This window comes from Cicer arietinum, chromosome 1 (genome assembly GCF_000331145.2).
Source record: "Cicer arietinum cultivar CDC Frontier isolate Library 1 chromosome 1, Cicar.CDCFrontier_v2.0, whole genome shotgun sequence".
NCBI lineage: Eukaryota > Viridiplantae > Streptophyta > Magnoliopsida > Fabales > Fabaceae > Cicer > Cicer arietinum.
The window spans coordinates 4799876-4824657 of record NC_021160.2 but is presented as its reverse complement, the minus strand read 5'-3'; the positions used below and the strand labels follow the sequence as shown (position 1 = coordinate 4824657).

At 33.9% G+C, this 24782-nt stretch overlaps 2 protein-coding genes across 4 annotated transcripts; one reads left to right on the top strand and one right to left on the bottom strand.

The window, feature by feature from the left end:
• Nucleotides 1-9509: 9509 nt before the first annotated feature.
• LOC101507112 (SAC3 family protein B) lies at nt 9510-22078 on the bottom strand. Of its 3 annotated transcripts, XM_004486032.3 has the most exons (15): nt 21741-22078; nt 20438-20674; nt 19903-20028; nt 18151-18384; nt 16664-16885; nt 16319-16572; nt 15754-15854; nt 15447-15662; nt 14676-14903; nt 14498-14589; nt 14317-14410; nt 13776-13868; nt 12912-13666; nt 12679-12793; nt 9510-11301 (listed from the first exon to the last, which is right to left on the bottom strand). In XM_004486032.3, exons 1-15 carry the CDS (start codon nt 21875-21877, stop codon nt 9586-9588), a joined length of 4620 nt encoding a protein of 1539 aa, XP_004486089.1. In that variant the 5' UTR covers nt 21878-22078; the 3' UTR covers nt 9510-9585. The 3 variants fall into 3 exon arrangements, with proteins under 3 accessions (XP_004486089.1, XP_004486090.1, XP_027186573.1); XM_004486033.3 differs by lacking the exon at nt 19903-20028; XM_027330772.2 differs by lacking the exons at nt 18151-18384; nt 19903-20028; nt 20438-20674.
• Nucleotides 22079-23580: 1502 nt separating this feature from the next.
• Nucleotides 23581-24521, top strand: LOC101507845 (peptide methionine sulfoxide reductase B5-like). Its single transcript, XM_004486035.4, has 3 exons — nt 23581-23871; nt 23999-24155; nt 24265-24521. Exons 1-3 carry the CDS (start codon nt 23771-23773, stop codon nt 24427-24429), a joined length of 423 nt encoding a protein of 140 aa, XP_004486092.1. The 5' UTR covers nt 23581-23770; the 3' UTR covers nt 24430-24521.
• The last annotated feature ends 261 nt before the right edge of the window (nt 24522-24782 follow it).

Here is a 24782-nt window from a genome sequence, read left to right as displayed (position 1 = left end):
TTAAGAGAGACTTTCATATATATTTAAATGCAAAAAATATGGGTTTTAGAAATTCATAGTTCTTGTAAAAGAAAAATGGTTTGATGTTGAAGCTCTAATACTACTAATGCAGAGGTATTGAGCGAAAGTATGGTCACATGTAGTTTGGTTTTCAACTAAGCCAAACCTCATGGATGGAAACAATTTTTTTTTCTTAGTAATATTCACACACTTTAAATGTGGAGAAATGAAATTTTTTGAGTTCAAACTTAAGTTCTTGAATATCAATGTCTTTGCAGCTACTAATTAAATTGTACTTTCAAAACTAAAAACAAGTTGTTTTATCCATTACAAAACCAAACAAATTTAAATTCTTGAATTATATTACACATGGCTCTAAATATAGGATTTTGTAGACTAAATCAGGAGATAATAAAGTTAGTAGAAGTAGCAATCTTAAATAATTGATATTATTTTTATAAGTTTATCATCATAGAGAGGGTCAATTTATCTATCCTGTTATAGTATTTATTGTTGATTATAAAAAAATTTAAACTTATTAGCACTATTTGGTAACAAAAATGAATTTAATTACAATTTTAAAAATAATTTTATAAAATGAGATAATATTTTTTTTAAGAATGAGGTAAGTAATTAAGATAGAATGATTTTAATGCTCTATATGGATGTATTATATATTTAATGAAGCTTTTATATGGATTCATTCTACTCCGTTTTAAATTGGATGTCATTTTGACAATTTCACACAAATTAAAAAATAGAGTTAATATTATATAAAAAATAAAAATTATAAGTTATTTTACAAAAGTACCATCTGTTAATGGTATAAGAAATATAAATTAAAAGAATTGAAAAAAGATAGAATAATAAACACAAATTAATGGTATTATACTATGACATTATTTGTGACAATATATTTTACTAGAATGAAATATATAATTTAAGAGGAAGTATGTCATTTCCAGAAGCTTATGTAACTGATCACTTCTGAAGTTACATAACAAAATTATATACTTTTTTATGTTTTTTAAACTTCGTAAGATATACTCTATATTATTTATTGGATATCTTGTTTGCGAATTTGGTTCAAAATTATTTATATTTTTTTTCTTTAGACTTGAATTTTGTAATATTTATGTCTCAAATTATTTATATTTATTATATTTCTATTAATACCTCCATTTATTTATCTATATAATCTATGCGGCTAATTTCTGAACTACTAGCACTTAATTAATATGAAGTTTTACTTTTTTTTATAATAGTGTTGTAATTCTAATACATTAGTTTTTTTAAAAAAAGTGTACGTTATCTTAAACGATACTTATAACAAGACAGATGAAGTAATAATTTACTTTCACAAAATTTCATGTAAACGAGCATTGTATTAATATTACTTTGGTTAAAGATATATACGACAACAAAAGATGATATTAAATATGTAAAACTAGTTGAAACTCTTGAGCAGTATTTAAGTTGGTTTAGGAGATGACTATCAAATAGTAGTAGTCAAATTAATTGACACCTCCTAAAAGGGAGAACTAAGGAAGAACATCAAAACAGTGTTTCATGAGATATGAAAAATTGAATCCAATTACTTTGGGATTTGACACTCAATATATCTATCGTATAAGAGGATGCTTTTTGCCAAAACATGGATTGAAGGGGCCTTAGGAAGTTTATTTGAGCTTAGAAGCTCAGTTTTGAAGGTTTAAAGGGAATTAATAGACACTTATATGACAAGTTTGAGTTAAATAGGGTGTGACTTCCATTCCAACCTTATTCCACAAGTTCATATCATAAATATGGTCTATTGATCATTTAGGAAGTGGTAGTTTATTGTGTTACCATGTTTGAATGCAGTTAGCAAAACCAGATATAAAACGTAGTGTGTTTGGAGCTAGTGAGCTAGAATTAGGGAATAGGGCTGGCCCTGCTCAAATATTCTATTTAGAGGTAAAATTTGAGTATCATCAATCGTATAATTCTTCTAAATATAGGAGACTAAATGGCTGCTAATTATTTTATATGGTGAGTGTTAATCAGAAATTGATTAATCTCATTCATTATATTTATCAATTTATCCCTAGAATAAGTTACACAAATCAAAAATTGATTTGTTCTCATTAATTGTAACTATTTGTTGTAATTACCTATATAGACTATAATCTCTATTTATACGAGGAATAACAATGAGAAAGGCATGAAGCCATTTTTACTGACATGGTATCAGCTTGTGACGATCCTAAATTTCTTGGAGTTTAGGTTTTCGAATTTTTCGAAATCCCTTTCTGCTTTCTTGGTCTCGATTGTCATTGTTCGTAACTCTTACTTGCAATCTGATTCTCCTTGGTCGCAATTGAATTTATGCTTCAATTTGTGATTCTGGGATCAAATCTGTTCGTCGAATTTGTTCCCTTGCGTTTCTGATTTCTACTTCGATTTTGGCTCGTGATTGTATTTTTTCACTTATTCATGTTCGAAAGTCTAAGTCTGTGCACGTGTTAGATTCCAACCTCTGTTCACCAGTACAAGTTGTGATTCTTTTATGTTCACGTATTATTGTCCAATCCATTTTGTTGTTGGCTACAATAATATTGGTTTTCATGGCTTTGGAAAAAGAAAGAGATCAGTTTTGTGTTCGCTTCACCTGCAAGAACTACGCTACTTAGAAATTTCAACTCAAGATGTATGTCAAAGGGAAAGGATTATGGAGTCACTTGGATGGGGTTTCTAAGGCACCAACATAGATAGTTGCTTTAGACGCATGAGAAATCAAAGATGCTCAAATTATTTCTTGGATTCTTAGTACTATTGATCCTCAAATGATCAATAACTTGCGTTCTTTCTCAACTGCCCAAGAAATGTCGAATTATTTGAAGCGTATTTACAACCAGGACAATACAGTCAAGCATTTTCAGTTGGAGCTAGAGATAGCCAATTACAAACAGGGTAATTTGTCTGTTCAGGAATACTATTCTGATTTTTTAAATTTGTGGACATAACACTCTACCATTATACATGTTGATGTTCCTAAGACTTCTCTCGTTGATGTCCAAGCTGTCTACAATACCAGTAGGAGGGATCAATTTCTCATAAAGCTTCGCCCGAAATTTGAGGCTGTTAGAGGTGCTTTACTGAATATGAGTCTCGTTCCCTCTTTGGATACATGTGTTGGTGAGCTTCTCAGGGAGGAGCAACGTCTTCTTACTCAAGGAATCATGTCTTTGATGTTGTTGTTTTTGAACTTGTGACGGTTGCATATGCTGCCCAGAGTAGAGGTAAATGTCATGATATGCGATAGGTCCAATGCTTCTCATGCAACCAATTTGGACATATTGCTCGTAGTTGCAGTAAGAATTTTTGTAATTACTGCGAACAATAGGGTCATCTCATCTCTGACTATCTCACACGTCCCCCACGACCCACACAATGTTCGGTGCAGGCATTACATGCCACGACAAGACCTGTAGTTGGTCCTTCTTCCAGTGGTGCATACGAGGGAAGTACCATTCAGTCTGAAATGATTCAACAAATGGTACTTTCTTCCCTTTCAGCCTTGGCCATTCAGGGTAAGTCTTATGATGTTTCTCATCCACTGTTTCTTGATTCTGGTGCATCGAATCACATGACAGGTTCGTCTGCGTATTTGCATAATTTACATTCTTATCACGGCAGTCAGCAAATTCAAATTGCTGATGGTAATACCCTCCCCATTACGAATGTTGGTAACATCAATTCTAATTTTTGGAATGTGCTTGTATCACCCATACTTCCTTCCAATTTATTGTGTGTTAGTCAACAGGTGGATAAAATTGTAATGTTAATTTCTCTCAGTTTGGTGATCGCGAAGGAGCTTGAAGTAGGAAGGTTGTTCCCACTCCAGTTTATTTTCGGTCATTTATCTCTTACTTTCAATAATGTTTTGAGTTGTCATGAGGATTGACATATAAAATTGGATCATCCAAACTCTGTTGTTTTGTCTCATTTATTTAAGACTGGTTTTTTGAAAAATAAACATATTGTTTCTACTATATTTGTTTCGTGTTCTGTTTGCAAATTAGCTAAAAGTAAAACACTTTTTTTCCTCTGGTGCTCATCGTGCCTCCACTTATTTTGAGATGATTCATAGTAATGTGTGGGGTATGTCTCGTATCACTTCTCATGTCCACTATAAATATTTTGTCACATATATTGATTATTATAGTCGTTTACTTGGATATATTTTATTCGATCTAAATATGAAGTATTTTCTATGTTTAAGAAAGTTTCGACATATGTTAAAAATCAATTTCAAACAACTATTAAAATTTTTCTCTATGACTCTGGTGGTGAATATATGTCTCATGAGTTTCAGGAGTACCTTCCACAAAAAGGCATTTTTTTTAACGTTCTTGTTCCAATACCCCCCAACAATATGAAATGGCAAAACGTAAAAATCGTCATTTGCTTGATGTGACGCGCGCCTTAATTCTCCAAGCTTCCGTACCCACTAGGTTTTGGGTAGAGGCTCTATCCACAATAGTTTTTTTGATCAATCGCCTTCCTTCTACGGTTATTGATCTTTACTCTCCTTTCTTTCGTATTTTTAAAACTCATTCTTATTATAATGTTTTACATTCTTTTGGATGTGTATGGTTTGTTCACCTACCTCAGTTTGAAAGATATAAGCTTGGAGGACAATTTGTTCAATGTGCATTTATGGGGTATAGGAAATCTCATAAGGTTTTGTGTGTTATGATGTTTGTAACCATCGTTTCTGCATTTCTAGGAATGTGCCATTTTTTATAATCAATTTATGTTTTCTTGCCTTACTCCTTCCATGAATGATTTTGCTATGTTTCCAAACTTTGCTATTATGCACCAATCTATAGAACATTTTAAATCGAACAGTGTATATGTTAGAAAACACAAACAACAAGTTCCTATCCCTCTTTCCGACACTGATCCGCCACCTGATCCTGTAGCTGTTACACCATGGCGTTCTAGTAGAGCATCTCGAGCACCTGATAGATATTCACTAGACAAGTATATTTCTTCACATACTTCTCTATATGCCTCTCTCTTGAGCATCTCTATTCCTACTTGCTACTCATAGGCCGTTAAAGATGTGTGATGGATAAACGCAATGAATGAGGAATTTCAGGCTCTCCAAGACAATTTCACATGGGATATTGTCTCTTGTCCTCCTCATATCAAGCCCATAGGTTGGGTGTATTATGTGAAAATGAATTCTGATGGTTCCCTCAACCGTTACAAGGCTCGATTGATTGCCTTAGAAAACAAGCCGGAATATTACATTGATTATGACGAGGCATTTGCACCCGTTGTCAAAATGACAATTGTTCGAACTGTGCTCTATGTAGCTGCTTCTAGTGGGTGGATTTTTCATTAGATGGATGTGAAGAATGCATTTATTCATGGTGATCTGACTGAAGATATTTATATGACTCCTCCTCAGGGCCTATTCTCTTCATCTAAGGGTGTGTGCAAACTTAAACGCTCCCTGTATGGTTTGAAACAGGCTCGCAGAGCAATATATGAGAAGTTTCGTTCCACTTTACTTGGGTTTTCTTTTACTCAAAGTCAATATGACTCCTCTCTTCTTCTTCTTCTTCTTCTTCTTCTTCTTCTTCTTCTTCTTCTTCTTCTTCTTCTTCTTCTTCTTCTTCTTCTTCTTCTTCTTCTTCTTCTTCTTCTTCTTCTTCTTCTTCTTCTTCTTCTTCTTCTTCTTCTTCTTCTTCTTCTTCTTCTTCTTCTTCTTCTTCTTCTTCTTCTTCTTCTTCTTCTTCTTCTTCTTCTTCTTCTTCTTCTTCTTCTTCTTCTTCTTCTTCTTCTTCTTCTTCTTCTTCTTCTTCTTCTTCTTCTTCTTCTTCTTCTTCTTCTTCTTCTTCTTCTTCTTCTTCTTCTTCTTCTTCTTCTTCTTCTTCTTCTTCTTCTTCTTCTTCTTCTTCTTCTTCTTCTTCTTCTTCTTCTTCTTCTTCTTCTTCTTCTTCTTCTTCTTCTTCTTCTTCTTCTTCTTCTTCTTCTTCTTCTTCTTCTTCTTCTTCTTCTTCTTCTTCTTCTTCTTCTTCTTCTTCTTCTTCTTCTTCTTCTTCTTCTTCTTCTTCTTCTTCTTCTTCTTCTTCTTCTTCTTCTTCTTCTTCTTCTTCTTCTTCTTCTTCTTCTTCTTCTTCTTCTTCTTCTTCTTCTTCTTCTTCTTCTTCTTCTTCTTCTTCTTCTTCTTCTTCTTCTTCTTCTTCTTCTTCTTCTTCTTCTTCTTCTTCTTCTTCTTCTTCTTCTTCTTCTTCTTCTTCTTCTTCTTCTTCTTCTTCTTCTTCTTCTTCTTCTTCTTCTTCTTCTTCTTCTTCTTCTTCTTCTTCTTCTTCTTCTTCTTCTTCTTCTTCTTCTTCTTCTTCTTCTTCTTCTTCTTCTTCTTCTTCTTCTTCTTCTTCTTCTTCTTCTTCTTCTTCTTCTTCTTCTTCTTCTTCTTCTTCTTCTTCTTCTTCTTCTTCTTCTTCTTCTTCTTCTTCTTCTTCTTCTTCTTCTTCTTCTTCTTCTTCTTCTTCTTCTTCTTCTTCTTCTTCTTCTTCTTCTTCTTCTTCTTCTTCTTCTTCTTCTTCTTCTTCTTCTTCAATTCCATCAGCATAAGTATGCCATGGACTTGATTTTTATGGCTGGCCTCCAATCAGCTAACCCGGTGGATACTCCTCTTGAAGTTAATATTAAATACCATTATGATGAGGGCGCCCTTTTGATCGATCCTCTATTGTATCGGAAGTTCTTGGGTAGTCTTAATTACTTGACCATTACTCGACCTGACATATCGTTTGTTGTCCAACAGGTAAGTCAGTTTATGCACTCTCATCGTCATCTTCACTTAGCAATTGGTCTTCGTATAATTCGCTACTTGAAAGGTACCTCTCACTGAGGTTTGTTCTTTCCTATTGGGACACCTCCTACATTGATTGCTTACAGTGATGCTGATTGAGTCGGGTGTCCTGACACTTGGCGCTTTGTCACCAATTGGTGCATGTTCATTGGTTCTTCGTTGATTTCATGGAAAATAAGAAGCAATCAAGAATCTCTAAATCCTCTACTGAATTCGAGTATTGTGCCATGTCTACTGCTTGTTCTGAAATAATTTGGCTTCGTGGTCTTTTTGTATGAACTTGGATTTCCTCAAACAGAGCCAACATCTCTCTATGCTGACAATACAAGTGTCATTCAAATTGTTGTTAATCATGTTTGTCACGAGCGCACAAAGCACATTGAAGTAGATTGTCATTCTATTAGGGAGCCTATGATAATCATGTTATTTCACTTCCTCATGTCAACACTCAATTGCAGATTGCAGATTTTCATACTAAAGTTGTTTCTCGTTCGCGCCATCAGTTTCTTGTTAACAAATTGATGCTACTTGACCAACCGCATCAATTTGAGGAGGGATGTGAATCAAGAATTGATTAATTTCATTAATTATATTTATCAATTTGTCCCTAGAATAAGTTACACAAATCAGAAATTGATTTGGTCTCGTTAATTGTAATTACTTGTTGTAATTACCTGTATAGACTATAATCTCTATTTATACGAGGAATAACAATGAGAAAGACATGAAACCATTTTTACTGACATTGAGTAAAAAAAAAATTGACATGATATGTTTTACTATGAAATCTCTATTGATTTGATTATCTTTAAGTTAATACTTCATGTTTATAAGAATTATAGGATTCAGAAAGACTACTATTGAATAGAGAGGGTTCTTCTAAGTTTTTCCTTGCCATGATGCAAGCTCATGCATGTTTGATGGGAAGCCCCAAAACAAGAGTTGCAGCTACTGATTCTTATTGTTTAATATTTGAAGTTTGTATAATGAATTAGATTGACAAGCTCTGGTTTTGGAGTGTAGCTTTCTTATGTTATTCGGTAGTATTTAAAATTAAATCGATTTTTAAATAAAAGATGATGATAGAGTATGAGCCCTTTGTAAACCAATTGTATATTAGTCGAATAATGGATTTTCCTGTTTTTAATGTGAGACAAAGACAGTATGTTCACATTTTTTCTATTCTTTTTTTAAAAACAACTTTTAAAAAAAAAATAATAATAGAGGGATATTTTAATTACACAAATACATATATATGTTATATAATAATTAATTAGAGTACTCATTAAATATTAAAAGTTTCTTTTTTTAACTTAAAAGAGATGGAAAGTACCATTATAATTAAAGACCTATTAAAAGATATTGATATGTTACTAATCACGTATCTAACATATATTTTATTAATTATTTAGAGTGTTTCGTTAAATATAAAATTAATTATATCTTTAATCATTCTTAATTCAAATTCAGATCCCTTAATATATCAATGTTTTTTGCGGTTATCAATGAAATTGTACTTTCAAAACTAAAAATAATATTCTTGAATTATATTACACGTGACTTTAAATATAAAATTTTGTAGACTAAATTACTGAAATAATAAAGTTAATAAAAGTAATATTATTAAATATTTAATATTATTTTTATAAGTTTATCATTAAAGAGAGAATCGATTTATTTATCTTATCTTATTATAGTATTTATTGTTGATTATAAAAAAAAAAATTAAAATGATTAGATAGCTTGCTCTTTCACATATACTTTTATAATCATTTTAAGATAGAATATTTTTGGCAAAATTGAAATCATTTTAAATTGATATACATGTTTAGGTTTTTATCTTATAGTATTTTAAATTCAACAAAAATCATCCATATGGTTAAATACTATTTGGCAACAAAAATGAATATAATATATAATTTTAAAGATAATTCTATAAAATGAGATTTATTTTAAAGAATGAGGTAACTAATTAAGATAGAATGATTTCAATGCTCTATATGGATGTATCATATATTTAATGTTTTATATGGATGCATTCTACTCTGTGTTCTAAATTGGATGTCATTTTAATAATTTCACACAAATTAAAAAGTAGACTTAATATTGTATAAAAGATATAAATTATTTTATATAAGTACCCTCTATTAATGGTATAAGAAACATAAATTAAAATAATTGAAAAAAGATAGAATAATAAACACAAATTAATGGTATTATACAATGACATTATTTGTGACAATATAGTTTACTAGAATGAAATATATAATTTAGGAGGGAGTATATTATTTACAGAAGCTTACGTAACTGATCCTTTAGAAAGTTACGTAACAAAATTTATATATTTTTAGCATTTTTTAAAATTCGTAAGATATATTCTATATTATTTAGTGGATATCTTGTTTGCGAATTTGATTTATGTCTCAAATTATTTATATTTATTATATTTCTATTAATAACTTCATTTATTTATTTATATAGTCTTATGTGCCTAATTTCTTAACTACTTAATACGAAGTTTTACTTTTTTTTATAATAGTATTGTAATTTTAACATATTAGTTTTTTGAAAAAAATGTACGTTATCTTAAACGATACTTCTAACAAGACGGAGGAAGTAATAATTTACTTTCCCAAAATTTGATCTAAACCAGCATTCTATTAATATTACTTTAGTTGAAGATACATACGACAACATAAAAATATATGTTCCCATCAAAAATATACAGACAGCTTTTTATCTATACCATCCTGCAGCAAATTACATTGCTCCAATAGTTTGCTTAACTTCTCAGCTTCTTTGCTTGGTTTCCTACTCATTAAAGCTTCACTTTTAGCGTTGTTTATACCATATGTGCTAGCTGTGTTCATGCTAGGCAATTCATCAAGTCCAAAATTTCTTTCAGCATCCCTCGAGTTAGTAGTTTCGTCATCAAAATTCATCGGTGAAAGATGTTGAAGTGCTTCCGGCCTTGGCCGCACGTCGTTAGTAGGAAGAAGAGAATTGCAGCTAACACTGATTATTTCATCTAAAGATATATCTGGATAATAAGACAAGGATAACCATGGTTCAAAGCCCACATTTTGAGAAGCAACATGATGATGACATTCTGAGATGTAAGCCGAGGAGATTTCCCTATTAGATAGACCCATTAATCGCCAGTTAAAAATTCGACGAAAAATCATACCCCAATGAGGAACTACACGATAGCTTGAGCCACACAGCTCAAGTCTAGCACATGTTTGTATAATGACACGTGCCTCTTTTACTGCCAACGAAATTCCCATAAAATTACTAGTATGAGTCAGGTACTGGATCAAGTAATTCTCAAGCTGTACCCTCTGGTTCTCAATCTCCTGCCCAATTTTCGAACCTCTGGCCAACCATGATAAATCATCGGTAAACATAGGGAGCATACAGTTTTGCAAAGCACAAATGATTAGTTGAGTTTTCACATTTGAGCTCCATCTCGAAGTTGGCAAGTACCTTCTTACTACTCTATCTTCATCAAAAGACTTGTCAAGTAAATCAATCTCTGGACATGGCCAACCAGCAGGATTTGAATCAGCAGCAGCAATAATCTCCTGCATTGAACAGTTCAAGGCTTTATTGAACAATGAGATGCAGTCATTAGGGTTCAACTTGGCGTTATTAATAATGTCCTGCACCCCAGAGAAATAACTAATGTGTGTCTGAACAAGTTCTCGTATTTTCACACTTTGGAGGTTGGGTTGCAAGGGTGATTCATCTGCCAGCCATTGCAGGCCTTCTCTTAATCGTGCATCACTGAAAAATCCATCCAAGTGTTTCACCTGCTGGTTTTCCCTGAGGTAAACAAGCAGAAAGCTACTAACCCTCGATTTATCAATGTCTTGAAGGGCCAGCTCATTGATTATAACAGAAGAGGACCTTTCGTTGTACGAGCCTCCAGATAGGATCAGCAGAGGCAAGCAGGCCCCAGAAGGTATTGACGTCAAAAGATTATGGAGATGAGCTCGCTGACGTTTCCATGAGATGCTCTCACACACTACAAACAAAACTCCACTTGCCCCTGATAGTACCTCATCTTGATTACCAACTGATGTATCTCTAATTACAGAGAGGCAGCAGGTAGGATCAATGTCTGATTGACTAGGAATCCATTTCCTCCATATTACCAAGCCAGGAGATGAAATCACCACATCATCATCGCTAGAAGGCATTAACTTTGAGGTTAACCACAAGCCTGCTGTTCCCACTTCATCTGTACTGTTGCTCATCTGAGAGCATAGAATAATTTTCCAGCACAAGCATTTATCATCTGGATTACTTCTGCCTAGTGTATCACCAACTATATCAGAAACATTAAGTCTTGACCATGAGTTTTCCTGTTTTTCATATCTCTCCCTCATCATTATATCAATGTTGAACTTGTCAAAGTTAGCAGGTTTCTACATAAAAAAAAAGGGACCATTAAATAAATCAAGTCAGCAATAGCTAGTCATAAAAACTTCCTAATACAGCAAATGAATATTGCTAAATGATATTTATGTTGGTGCAGAATTTGAAAGTGGTGAGCAAGAGGTCATTAGCTAAAATGTCCAATTAGAAATTAACATGATTTTTCTAGGGTGTATCATTAGGGCAGCTGTTCTTTTTGTCAGCTACCCTTAATTAGTTAGTTAGTTAGAAGAGATTAAATATATATATATATATATATATATATATATATATATATATATAGGGGAAATCAGAATATGGAGTGACATCCCGTGATTTGATAGCGTTTGTGTGGAAGGAAACCCCTCAAGAAAATTATATTCTCCATCTTCTGTTCAGTTTCAATAGAACAGTTCAGTTCTTTTGATTCTTTCTATCAATTTGCATTCCAATTTCTCTGAATTCCAAGTGGTCCAACCAGCGGGAGCCATTGTTAGCGAGAATATCTTGATTATGACCAGCAACCACGTTCTCAGCTCTAAGAAATCAAGAATGAGTGAGGTTGGAGTTGATGAGGTCAAACAGCTATTGAGTAGGTTGATGCAGAAACAGGACATTGATTGGCATGGTGAAAATACCGTGAATCAACCTCTGTGGAAGGTGGTTCTACCCCAGCCAACCAAGCAGATCAACCGTCGCTCTTGGGAAGGTGGAACTTCCTACTTATGAAAGAACGACCTCTTGGGGTAGGTTGCCATGTAGAGAAAAATCTAGAGATACAACAGATCAAACCCAGTCAGAAAGGCAGTTGGTGTTCATCACATGGAAGAGAAAACAGTGCACTGGTTCCAATGCTTGCACAAAAGGAAGCCTTAGTTGAATTGGGAAGGGCTGACTTTGACTTTTGATCCAATGTTTTGGAGGAAGAAATTTGGGAAATGAGTAATTATCTATCTAAGCCAAACAACATATGTGGAGGAGTCTGTGCAAGACTTCAAGGTGTTGGTGGCCCAACCATCTTCCATTCAAAAACTATCTTGGTGGTTTGCAACAAAAGGTGAAATGTAGAATAAGGCCCAAAAACCCCAAAGAAGTGTTTCGAGCAATCGACTTAGTGGGTGAGGAGGAGAAGCTGACTATGATCAAGGATAGGGGATTTACAATAATCACCCACAAGTGTGGCTCTCATTATTGCAGTGAAGGGATCATTGTATCCCACGTGGGCATCAATCCAATGGTAAAGGAAAAAATCTCATTATTCCCGGTCATATTTTTTTAAACGAAACTCCATTAGAAGCAATCATTTTTTATTTTACTCCCAATCCCAATGCCTCTCTCCTTGCAAATAGCACTGCACTGAAATATTCACAAAACTCTATCAAACTTACTTCTATACAATGTCGAATTGGGGGGCCCAATGGTAACGAGTCCAGTGCAGCATTTGATGCTAATTGCTTCTCTTCCCGTAACATCTTTAATTTTGACGCTCGTCTCCTCCATAACCTAACAGAGCAAACAAGAATAGAGTTGATTATTAAGCATAATGACTTAAAAATAAGATTATATGACTAATTCATATGTCAAAGCCCTAAAATTGTATAATGGAACAAGGCATGAAAACCTTAAGAACAACTTCAGCTTGGCCTCAGCAACTTCTTCATCGTGACAACTTTCTCTAACTTCATGAATTTCAACTTCATGTTCTTGGTGAATAAACAGAGAATCGTTTTTGGATACATTCTGGGTCGCAGGAGGTGGCAAAGAAAAGCTATAAGCTAATGAATTTTCCGGTGGAACAGTTTTTGGTGTAATCTCCAATGGTTTGGCATCCACATTAGAGGGCGGGTTTCTCCTTGGCGAGGCTTCAACAATCATATAAGAATTGGTACTCGTCCCACCACTTCTTGCATGTTGCGGTTCAGGCATAATATTATCAAAGGGGAATCTCAATGGTGAAGGATGAGCACTAGCCATATCATAATCTTTAGCACTGTCCTGAACTTCGTGCATGTCTTCAAATGCCTCTACTGGTTTACTATCCTTTGGGGAGAAAATGGTTTCAGACTCTGGAATTTCCACATCAAGCTTCTGGACAGAACTATCATTTTCAGAAGCTAAATCTTTTTGGGGCTCATACTTGTATGCTTTTGTCATCTGAATCTCTTTTGTAGTCCCAACAGGTGGTGATTCGGCATGAATTAAGGGTGAAACATCCTCAACTATCGTCCCAGACCTTTTCTTGTGCACAAGTTTGGAACACTTTATGGGGTATTCAGTATCAGCATTGAGAAACAGGCCTTCCTTCACCATGTATGGTTCTCCAAATGCTTTTATCAAGAACCCATGATACTCCAAAAGGCCCTCAATATCCTCATCCTAATATAAAAAGACAAAGATCACTATACGAACATGGAAAAACCTGCTACAACACGTAAAGAAGTGGAAAAAAATGCAGCACTCATCCACATCTATCCATGAAATATACCTCCATAGCAAGCCAGTTAGCAACATGAGCAACAGGAAGACCTTGGTTATTCTGTAGACCACAATGTAGAGAAGCAAGTGCTTGGGCACGCAACTGATAAAAGTGGCAAAAAACATAAAGGTTAGGATTTCAAATCAAATGTAGAATTGTAGCTTAGTCACATAATTACCAAAACATAACTAAAGTGAATTCCAGAAATTTATTTCCACCTATGCATAGCAGATTCAACATAAACTCAAATTAATCTTACTCAGTCATCCTTCAAAAATTAAGGACTTTGAGACAGATATTTTATACAAAATCATGCTAGAAAAATCAAGTCTTTAAGCATGAAATTAGTCATTTATCACGTAATTGATTGTGAACAGCATATCATGTAATCAGTTTGCCTCTGATAACCTTAAGCAATATCTTAAATTTTCATTCAATGGTTGACTAAAAGCATGCCCAATCTATACATGGCAGCACTATGTAGTTCATGGAAAAGTACAATTCAGTGTCTTTGTTGAGCATAAAATAAATAGAAAAGAATATCCAATACCTTTGCAAAGTGAGCATGCATTAGACATGCTTGAAGATAAGTTGCTTTTCTTGCAAGCCGAAAGAAGGCAATAAAATTACCAGTTCTGCAAGCTCTGCAAAAAATAAACGAGGAAAGGAAAGGTCAGACTACAAGTTTACAACCAAGATAACAAAGTAACAACTTTTATGAGAATCACAACCTTGCTACATTGCGGGCAAATAGAACTTCTGGTGTCTGCCTTATCTCTGGAGTCATCTTTGCAAGATCAAGGGAGAGCTCTGCAGGTTCAACCTAGCATAAATTGCTCATTTATTTAGATTTTGTATTGCAATTGCAAATGAAACATTAAAAGTCAAAATACTACAGAGGCCACTTACTTTATAACCAGGGTGCTTATCCAATTTGAGAAGAGCATAATAGCCTCGAAACTCTTTTTCAGTGGGAATATCCACTCCTTTCTTTCTGTGATCATCATACATCTGGAACAATTCAACTGAAGCTTTGTTCATCTGTTCAATATTGAGGTGAGCGTCAAAGCCCTCGGAAAATCCCTCTCCTTTAGTATATTCACATAATTCATGCATTGCAATGATGTGTAATTTTATCTGAAACAATGGAATTCAACTCATTAGTCTTTATAATCATCTGATACTTCTTTTTGTACTCATATGCATTATTATTACAAGAAAAGAGTGGGTGCTTATTTTGGCACAAATCTTGATGTTAATACTATGTCAGAATAACCCAAACAAAATGGAAAGTCAAGATATCTGATAAGTGCTGCATGTTGAAGTTACTATTAACAAGCAGTGTCGCAATTCCACAACATTACAAATGACTAAAAACAAAAGGAAAATTTCGGAAACCAAAACCATCGGATGCCCAACTTCAAAACATAAGGGGCTTTATTGGCAGTTGATGCAACAAGATAAATATGACCATACTCCAAACGAAGAAGGAACTCTAATTGATATAAGTTCATGCTGCTAAAACTTAATAGCACAGAAGGTATGAGTTACATATTTCTATATTTTAGGTTTCGAACAGGAGTTATATATTCTCATTAGTAAGTGGTCCTTACGAGGCCAATGGACTTTGAACTCCAGCTATTGCAAACAGATAATAAGGACATGGCTACAAGGACTCACCATCTGTTCCAGCATAGTAATAGCTCCTTGATTGAAAATGTGCTGCATCCTCAGGTCCATCCGAATTGCTCTCATCCTGTCCCACAAGAAGTTGTATATGCCAAGAAACCTCTCATCATAAGGCTGATCTAGCAAAGTTAACAGATAACCGATTGTCTTCTTCAGGATGGGCATCGGTCGGATCAAGTTGGCTTCCCTCTCTGCTGTCCTAGTATACTGTCATGAATCATGATTCGGATTATTATATACAAAAGTAATGTTCTCTTCTTTCATAGGATAATAAAAGAATGAGTAATATGAGAATCACCTTCTTAACTGCAAGAAGTCTGCTGGTCACATTTCTATCTCCATCCACGCGTTCATACTGGTCAAGATCCCCTTTCCTTTCACGTTCTCCTCTCTCTGACTCTGAAACACAAATGAATTAGAAAAGAAATTAAAACATGCTTATCCTCCCCATATAAAGGTATAAGAGTTATCACTTATCAGAGTGAGAATACAAGACAATAAAAAGAAGGAAGATTTTACAGAGCTAGATTTTTGCCATAATGAGTTTGCATGCTTATTACTATTAAGCATTGGACGAATGAATAGTCCCAATCACTTCAACCCATCCAAGAACCACCCTTGACTCTAGGTGAATTCTGTCAATTTTCGCTAAACTTTACAGGCTGTGTAACATCATCACTCTTAAAAAACCGAACAAAATTTGCATTGGATTTCTCTCAAACAGGACTTTCCCACCCAAAAATACATAAAGAATTCCAAAAGCTTCTTGAAAAAACTAATTGTAGAGTTTGAATTGTAGATCAAATGAAAATATAACAATTTTACAGGTTCACTAGGAGATTTTTAAATCTTGAGAGAAATACCAGGACACATATCTGGACATATGCCGATAATAACATTGGATGTTTCCCGGCCTTCATTATCAGAAACACCTTGGCCACTGGTAAAGTTGCCAGCTGAATCCATTAAATTCCCTCCCATATATTTCTTCTCTAACACATACGCTTCATGTCTATTTGCAGACACTGTATGGTCTGCAACATCATCATTATTATGTTCAGATTTGCTCAAGTCTACCTTGAAGCGAGCTAAACGCTTTGCCTTGGCTAACATTTCACTGACAACACAATATAAAAAACCATTAAAAATTGAATTTAAGATAAAATACACGTACATTAGAAATGATGCTATTGGACCTAATATCTTACCGTTCATAGTTGTCTTCCATGGAAACAGAGTTTCCTTCAAAGGTTTCACTCGCTGAAAATGATGGAGGAGGTGACCTTGTCCTTTTAGGAGCAGTGGAGATGGGTCTGCTTCCAGCAGCTTCAGAAACACTAAATGGCAAAGATATTTGATGAAGTTGAGAATGAGGGTTGGTCTTTGGAACATTTGATGTTCTTCCCAATCTAGGAGGAGAAATAGAAGGCCTGGAAGAGGAACCACAAAAGTAAAAACAGACTCAACAAATGCACACTCTGTTTAATTTGCTACAGTAGCAGAACATGCACTGCCGCCAACAAGCTTAAATCATATCTTTCAAAATGCCAACAGCATTAACCTCAAAAAAGTATGATAGCTTCCTGCTAGGCTATACTATATTGTTACAAACATAGGCTATCATTTTCATATGCAAAGAATTTTGTTTTGTAAATTTCCCATATGCCCAATGAAAAGTTATGATAAACTTTCTATGTTACATTGCAACTCAACCAGTGTTTCTATTTATAATGAAATTTCTCTAACACTTGATAAAGTTGATAGAATGAAACAAAAATTGAATTCTGAATATGAACAGTGTTGATTAACTATCTTCAGAGAGATTTGAGCTCTTACTGGAAAGGAGTGGGTGTAAATTGACTGCACCATTTGGATGATAGATTTAAGACTTGGGAGGGGAGGGGAGTGGAACGGAGGGATGAGTTTCCACTGGTACCCATAAAGTAGAAAATTTGCCGCATTATGAGTTCGTTTGTTACAGATTATTTGAGAGAGAAAAAAAAACACTTTTTTAATGAAATAATCATTTTTATTGGTTTTAATCATGTTTGTTTAAGCTTTTTAAATTAATCAGAATCTTAAAAATGAATTTTTCTAATTAAACTATTCTTAATAGCTTATGAAAAAAATATGATTTTAATAAGTGTGGCATATGAGAAACAAGATTTAAAAAAATGATTTTTACTATTATAAACAAACACAAATTAGCTTCTTCGTCACATAAAAATCTCTAAAAATAATCTCCAATTACTTTATCTGATAATCACTTTTATTTTGATGTTATATTTTGTTTATGAATAATGGTGACTTTACCACATTTTGCTTTTCTTTAGCTGTATGTATCAAGTTATATGTGAAGTGAAGACAGTGTCATGATTTTAAATTTTTGCTTTTACTCTTCATTCAATCCTGTTAATAACTTCCGAAAAAATAGACAAACAACAAAAACATTACATTCCACTACAACCTAAGCATCTAAAACATCATACTAATCATTTGATACATATGCGACTTCTGATGGAGTATTTCAAATTAACAATTTTGATGATGATGATCCAATTTTCTCAAACAAACTACCAAAAAGTAACGACAAAATAATAACTACATTACAACGATAGGCTAGGTAAAAAACAGGTAATGTCATTACAAGAATAGGCTAGGGAAAATAATAACTTCCAAGAAGTAATGTCATTACCTTCTAAAGTCCTTATGAGCATCATTAAAATTCCCGCTTATGTTGGTAGATGTTGAAGGAGGGGTCCTAATTCTCTTTGAACCTTGATTGTTAAGTTCTTTTGAAAAACTAGGTCGAGGATTCTGAGAATCAATATACGGAGAGACAGAGGACTGGATAGGAGGAACCGAAAAGTTAGGATAATTGACTGATAGACTGGCATGTCCATCCAATGTGCTGCCAGCTAAAGTGGGCCTGTATAATTAAAAATAAAAATAAAAACTTAATCTAAGGCAAATACAATTAGAATTTCAGTATGCCAAAAGATAATAACAAAACCTTGCCCCTATAGTACAATTGGCTACTTCGACCAATAGTCACCATAGGATCTTCGGAAATAAAGAATAAATACAACATTAATCAATGCAAGCAAATCTAAGAGGAGGCATCCCATACCAACCACAATAACAAAAACAATAAAGTTCTGCATGCGCATTACTTGAGACAACCATTAGTCCACAACATAATAGATTAACTTTAGAATAATGTGAAGCAACCCTAGTCCCCCAGTGATTGTGCATTCTAAACTTAGAAACATAAGATATCCTACTCCTTAAGCATTGTGGCCATAACACACACGTTCGCGAAGTATACTAAAACAACAAACAGAAAAAAGAAAATAGAGAACCACTGAACCAAAAGGGCAGAGTCAGGTCACAGAATGATTTAACAAAGAGAAAAACTAGAACAACGATAATATTCTGTTAACGGAACAGCAACAGAGAAATAGGGAGGGATCGAGGGAAAGAGATAGATGTACAGAACATAATAGAGGAATAGAAATGAATGGAGTGAATTAGAAAATTGGAAAATACAAAGCAAAAAAGGAGGACGATAAAGGATGAGAAAATAGAGTTTGCCGGCAAAAGGATATACCTCAAAAACTGATTTGCCAGAGATGAGTCATTGACCAGAGATGTGTGGGAGAGAGATGGCAGAGCACAAGAGAGATGGAAGAAATGTGTACACAAGTTGGGTGTCAAACATGATTTTAGGGTTTAAAATTGGTTACATCTGTGTTATCCTTTTTTTTTCTTGTTCACCCAACTTTTCCCTTTATTTTTTATCAAGTTGATTTCAGCACCATTTCCACCATGGCTTCCATGGGTGCCATTCCATCATGGAAATACCAGCTGCCCTGGAAAAGCATCCACGTCATGGCCTTAGTATGGCATTTTATCACAAAACAGCCACACCGTGCCTCTTCCATTTAACAACATCACTTAGAAAAATAAGAAGCCCAAATTTCAAAATGAAACAACGTACGGAATCTTTAATAAATTGTGAGCTGTGATCATCGGGGCAAATCTAGATGAAGCAAATGATATGCAATGAATGTTTGGAAATTAACAGAAAAAGAGGAGGCACAAATTGTGGAGCCCATAAACTACCTAAGTTAAAGCATCCAAATGTACAGCTGGCCCAAGCATGAAAGCACTGCCATATCACAACAAGAATAACAATCATACAGCAAGGCTCCAACCTACTACTGGTGTTGTAACTAGAACATGGAATGTCATGCATGCAAAATACATCTCCGTGAAGTACAAATAATTTTATAGAACAAAATGCAATATTTCATTATTTAACATATATGGAGATTAAGAACAACTTCAATTTTAATTTTCTGATTCCTGAATGCACATAGAGATACCTAACCAATAGAGATACATTAAAGGAAGGAGGGAGAGTAGAGTATAATCTGAAACTTACTGCTGAACAGATATAGAAGGACCTTCAAAATTCTGAACAGGTTGATGATTCACAGGTACCAAAGGAGGTGATATTGATTTTAGAGGAAGTGAGTGACCGTGCTCTTCAGTAAGAAAATTTGGGCGGCTACAGCAATCAGCAGAAAAACACAAACTAAGGCCTCAAATAAATGAGTGGAAGAAAAAAGATAATGCCACAAGGCAAGACAGTTCATGGTAAATATTAAAAACTTGTAGCTCAAAGGAGGTAAACAGAAGAATGTCAAAACTAAAATGACTTTCCTCGGCCAGAATGTCACGATGAATCTATCATTGAAAAGTGTTCCATGATAAAGTTCATAACCAAAAGGCAACTGATATAATTATTTAAAAACCAGTCCGCATAACAGAAGTTTAGTCTATACAACAGCGTATTGATATGTCTAGTTTATGCATGTGATATTTCAATCCAAACAAGGGAACCTCAACGCAACGGCCCTGATACATAAGTTTAACAAAGAAATAGTATACTATTAAAGACTATATTATCTTCTTACTTATTTCTTGGGACAGTTGGACCTGGGTTCCTCAAAACATCAACATCTGCATATGATACAGGAGGAGATCGAGTTCTTTCTGGGTTCGGAGATCTATAGACTCTGGCTGTAGTACCACTTGTGGAATCACGCGAAGCTATAAATGTTGTGACTGTAGTGGGCCTTTCAGGAGGTTGGGCATCCAAATCGTTATACAACAAATTCTGACCAACACTCCAACCAGAAGATTCAATAGATCTGAAAGAAAATATGAACTATAATGTACTTGTAATGAAACATCTATCAAGGTAGTAAACTATGAGAAGAGAATATTTTTTCTGAACAAAGGTGAAACATAAGTTATCTATCAGGGTACATAGAATTGTTAGGACTTTACCCAAAATCCTGAATGTCAGCAGCACAGTAGTTTACTCATTTTCTCCCAATTCTAGTATGGCAGCATTGAATTACTCATTTTTCCATATCCTATTAATTCAGGGTTAAATTAAACTCACTCGCAGAAGTTGTTACATAGATGTTAAGTTAGCATGAATATTGCACAAAATCAGGCATGCAATAAAATTCAATCCTAATACCACTAGGTAGAGTCGTTTGCACGAATCAAGCAATGCCATTTGGCTTTGTTAAAAAGCATAACCATTAAGAGTAAGGTCAACTTTTAAGGTTTCTTCAGAAGTTTTCCTCAAGTTGCCACTCCCTTTTGATTGAACTATCTTCTATTTCTCCCACTTTCACATTGGACTTTTATTTTTTGTCTCCTCATGCAACCAAAACACCCACAAAAAAAAGTTCTATAGTCTTCTCCTCAATAGGGACTACAACAACTTTATCCCAAATACGTTTTTCAGATGTTCCTAATCTTAACTTTTCTTGTATATCCACCTCAAAAATCTCATTTAAGTAACACTGGTTTTTGGTGGTGGTAATTCATTACCCAACATTCACTACCACATAGTATCCTTAGTGTTATAGACTTGTAGTTGTATAATAAAAATTCCTTTCAGTTTGAAAGACAGTTTCCCACCACAAATTAATCCGTATTATTTCTCCAATGAATCCATCTAGGTTAAATCCTATGCAGTGGTGTTAAACTACACCACCACTACTTATAGTGGTTAATAACATTGATCCAATACAATACACTACAATACAATAGACCTAAATGATATAGCAGCTAACAGCATGAATAAATGTAATGATGTGATTAAAAATTAGAATTAGAGTTGAAGAAAAAAAAGAATGCACCTTGTAGGGTATTAGAATAGAAAATTGAGGAGAAAGAAAGGAAAGAAAATTGACGAACCTGGGTGGGGTAATGATGGGAGAAGAAGAAGGGCGAGAAAAAGGATCGTTGAGGCCGAAAGAAGGTTGAGATTTAAGAGGTTGAGCGGGTCCTGAATCCTTCCCAAATCCCTGGTACGTTGAAATCTTTTTCTTCATCTTCTTCTAACTTCTATGGAATTAATTCATTAATTAATAAATAATAATGTGGAAGATCAAGTGAATGAAAGAGTGGTTCCAATGTTTGAGGTTGAATGAAAGAGTGAGCACCGTCACTGCACTTACGGCTATGAATCGTCTAAATTAAACCCAACCACCTTCAATCAACCAGAACAACCTATTCAAAATAAATTATATAGTCTTTTTCGTATTATCGGAGGGAGGTCGCACACGATACGTTGGTGTTTTTTTTTTTTTAATAAATAAAAAAATTATATTATATTAATAAAATTAAACAAAATATAGTCAATAAAAAAATGTTAAGTAGATGTAAAAAAAATATATAATATTAACAATTTCTTTATAGTCTATTTTAAATAAATTAGCAACTCTATCTTATTTTGATAACAAATCTTTTTTATTATTTTTTCTAACTTATAGTCTAGTAGATAAAAATTAGTTTAAAAAAATTAAATTATATTAATAATCAAATAATTAAAATAAATTAAATCCATATGTGCTCCTATTATCTCTATTTTCAAGTTGGGAGACTTCAATACAATGTTTTATAAGAGGGAGAAAACGAGTGGCGCGGTTATTAATTTTAACAATAATGCTATTCACACCCCCCAAATTGCTATTCACACCCCCTCAAACTTAAAAAAAATCAAAATCCCCAAAATGCCCTTCCATTCATCTTCTTCATAACATTACTTATTCCTATCATCTTCTTCCTCTTCATTCTACATTCCATATTTTCATTGTTGTTCATCTTCTTCATATTCATCATCAATCATCATCCAACATTTTCATCAATCATCATCATCAATCATTAATCATCAATCATCATCAACCAAGTTCATCAATCATCATCAACCAAGTTCATCAAGTTATTATCATTGTTGTGAATCAAGTAAGTAATAATCATTCTTTGTTTTTATTGTGTTATGTTGTTTTGTTTTATGTATTTAAGAATACAATGCCTGAAAATTGAAGGAAAGTAGTTTCCATTTTTGATGAAGAAGACAACCTTCGTTGCCCTAAACCCAGAAACGTACATTCAATTGACGTACGCAATTTTTTTTTCAAAAACCCAGAAACGTACGTGGACAAAATTTCAAAATCCAAACCTTACGTGAATTGAAATAACGTATGTATACGTGAACTGAGTTCGCGTAAACTTACGTGAATTGCAGTTTACGTACATAACAATTTTTCAATTTTTTTTTACGTACGCAATTTCAGTTCACGTAGGGTACGTTCAATGATTACGCAATCTAAGTTTACGTAGGGTACGTGAATTCAGATTGCATACAATATGAGGATTCATGTTTCAAACTCCATTTAATACGCAATCTGAGTTCACCTACTCCAGTACGAGTTCACGTAAAATATCCAGATTCACAAAAAAAAAATGGGAGTTATTGGATATTAAATGATTTTGAGTATTGATATGTGAGTTATGAGTGTGATGAATGGGAGTTATGGGATATTAAATGTGTAATATTGATGACAGGGGCATTTTGGCCACTTTGATTTTTTTTTAAGTTTGAGGGATGTAAATAGCAATTTGGGGGGTGTGAATAGCATTATTGTAATTTTAATTATGCTTAGCTTGTTTTTTTCTTTAATTAACTTATTGCAATCTTTTTTTTTTTAAGTTCCAATTACGATTTATCCTCGTAAAGGCAATAATTGCATTCCACGTTGCCCTAGTTCAATAATTGCATTCCCCTCCCTCGCTCTGCACTCCAATTTTCCGTCCAAGTTCATTTTCTCACGAGAATCGTCCGAGTGAAACAAGACAAATCTACGTTATAATGTTTGGATTTGATTACACTATAAAATACAATTGCACTCATTCTTCTTCGATGTGTATCGAAATTGAATTCAATGGCATCAGCATCACCTTCACCAATTCAGAAAACAGAGGAAGAATGGAGTGCCATTCTTTCTCCCGAGCAGTTTCGCATCCTCCGTCAGAAAGGAACTGAGTAAGTAATTTCCTCAATCGGAATTTGGAATCGAAAATGGGTTTTAATTTGAGCTTTAGGGTATGCATCATCAAATGGAACATGTTTTTGATATTTAATGAATTTGTTTTATTGGGAAAATGTGCAGATTGAAGGGTACTGGAGAATACAACAAGTTATTTGAAGAAGGGATTTACAATTGTGCTGGTTGTGAAACTCCACTTTACAAGTCTTCAACCAAATTTGATTCTGGTTGTGGTTGGCCTGCTTTCTTCGAGGGTTTTCCTGGAGCTATCAATCGCTCAGTAAGTAATTTGTTTTTTTAAATATTCTATTTTCCTTGTTAATATTTAGTTGAAACTTTAGAATTGTATTGTGAATAATAATGGAACCTTATAATTTCACATTTTTCAGCCTGACCCAGATGGTAGGAGGACTGAGATAACATGTGCAGCATGTGGTGGACACTTGGGTCATGTATTCAAAGGAGAGGGTTTTAAGGTTCCAACTGATGAACGTCATTGTGTCAATAGTGTTTCTGTTAAATTCATTCCTGGAAATGTTAATTCTTCAATATAAAACTTTACTTTATAAATCACAAGTGTTAGGTGAAATAAATTGATTTTTGTAGCCATGTGTGGAATTAATAAAATTATTTTCGTTTTTGTTCACTCTTTTATCATGGCTTTCTGTTTGATAGGTCTGTGTAACCGTGAAAGTGGCATATAACATGGGTAGTTATCAAAATCACATGGAGTCTACAAAGATAGAATTTTGTGATGGAATTTTACGTGAAAGAATAAATACACAAACTTGACAATTTAGAGAGTAAATTAAGATTGGCTTTTCTTAAAATTGAAATATGTGTCCAAAATGGCAAAAATTATAAGGGAAAAAAATATAATGGCAAATTTAATTTCAAAAGAATGCTA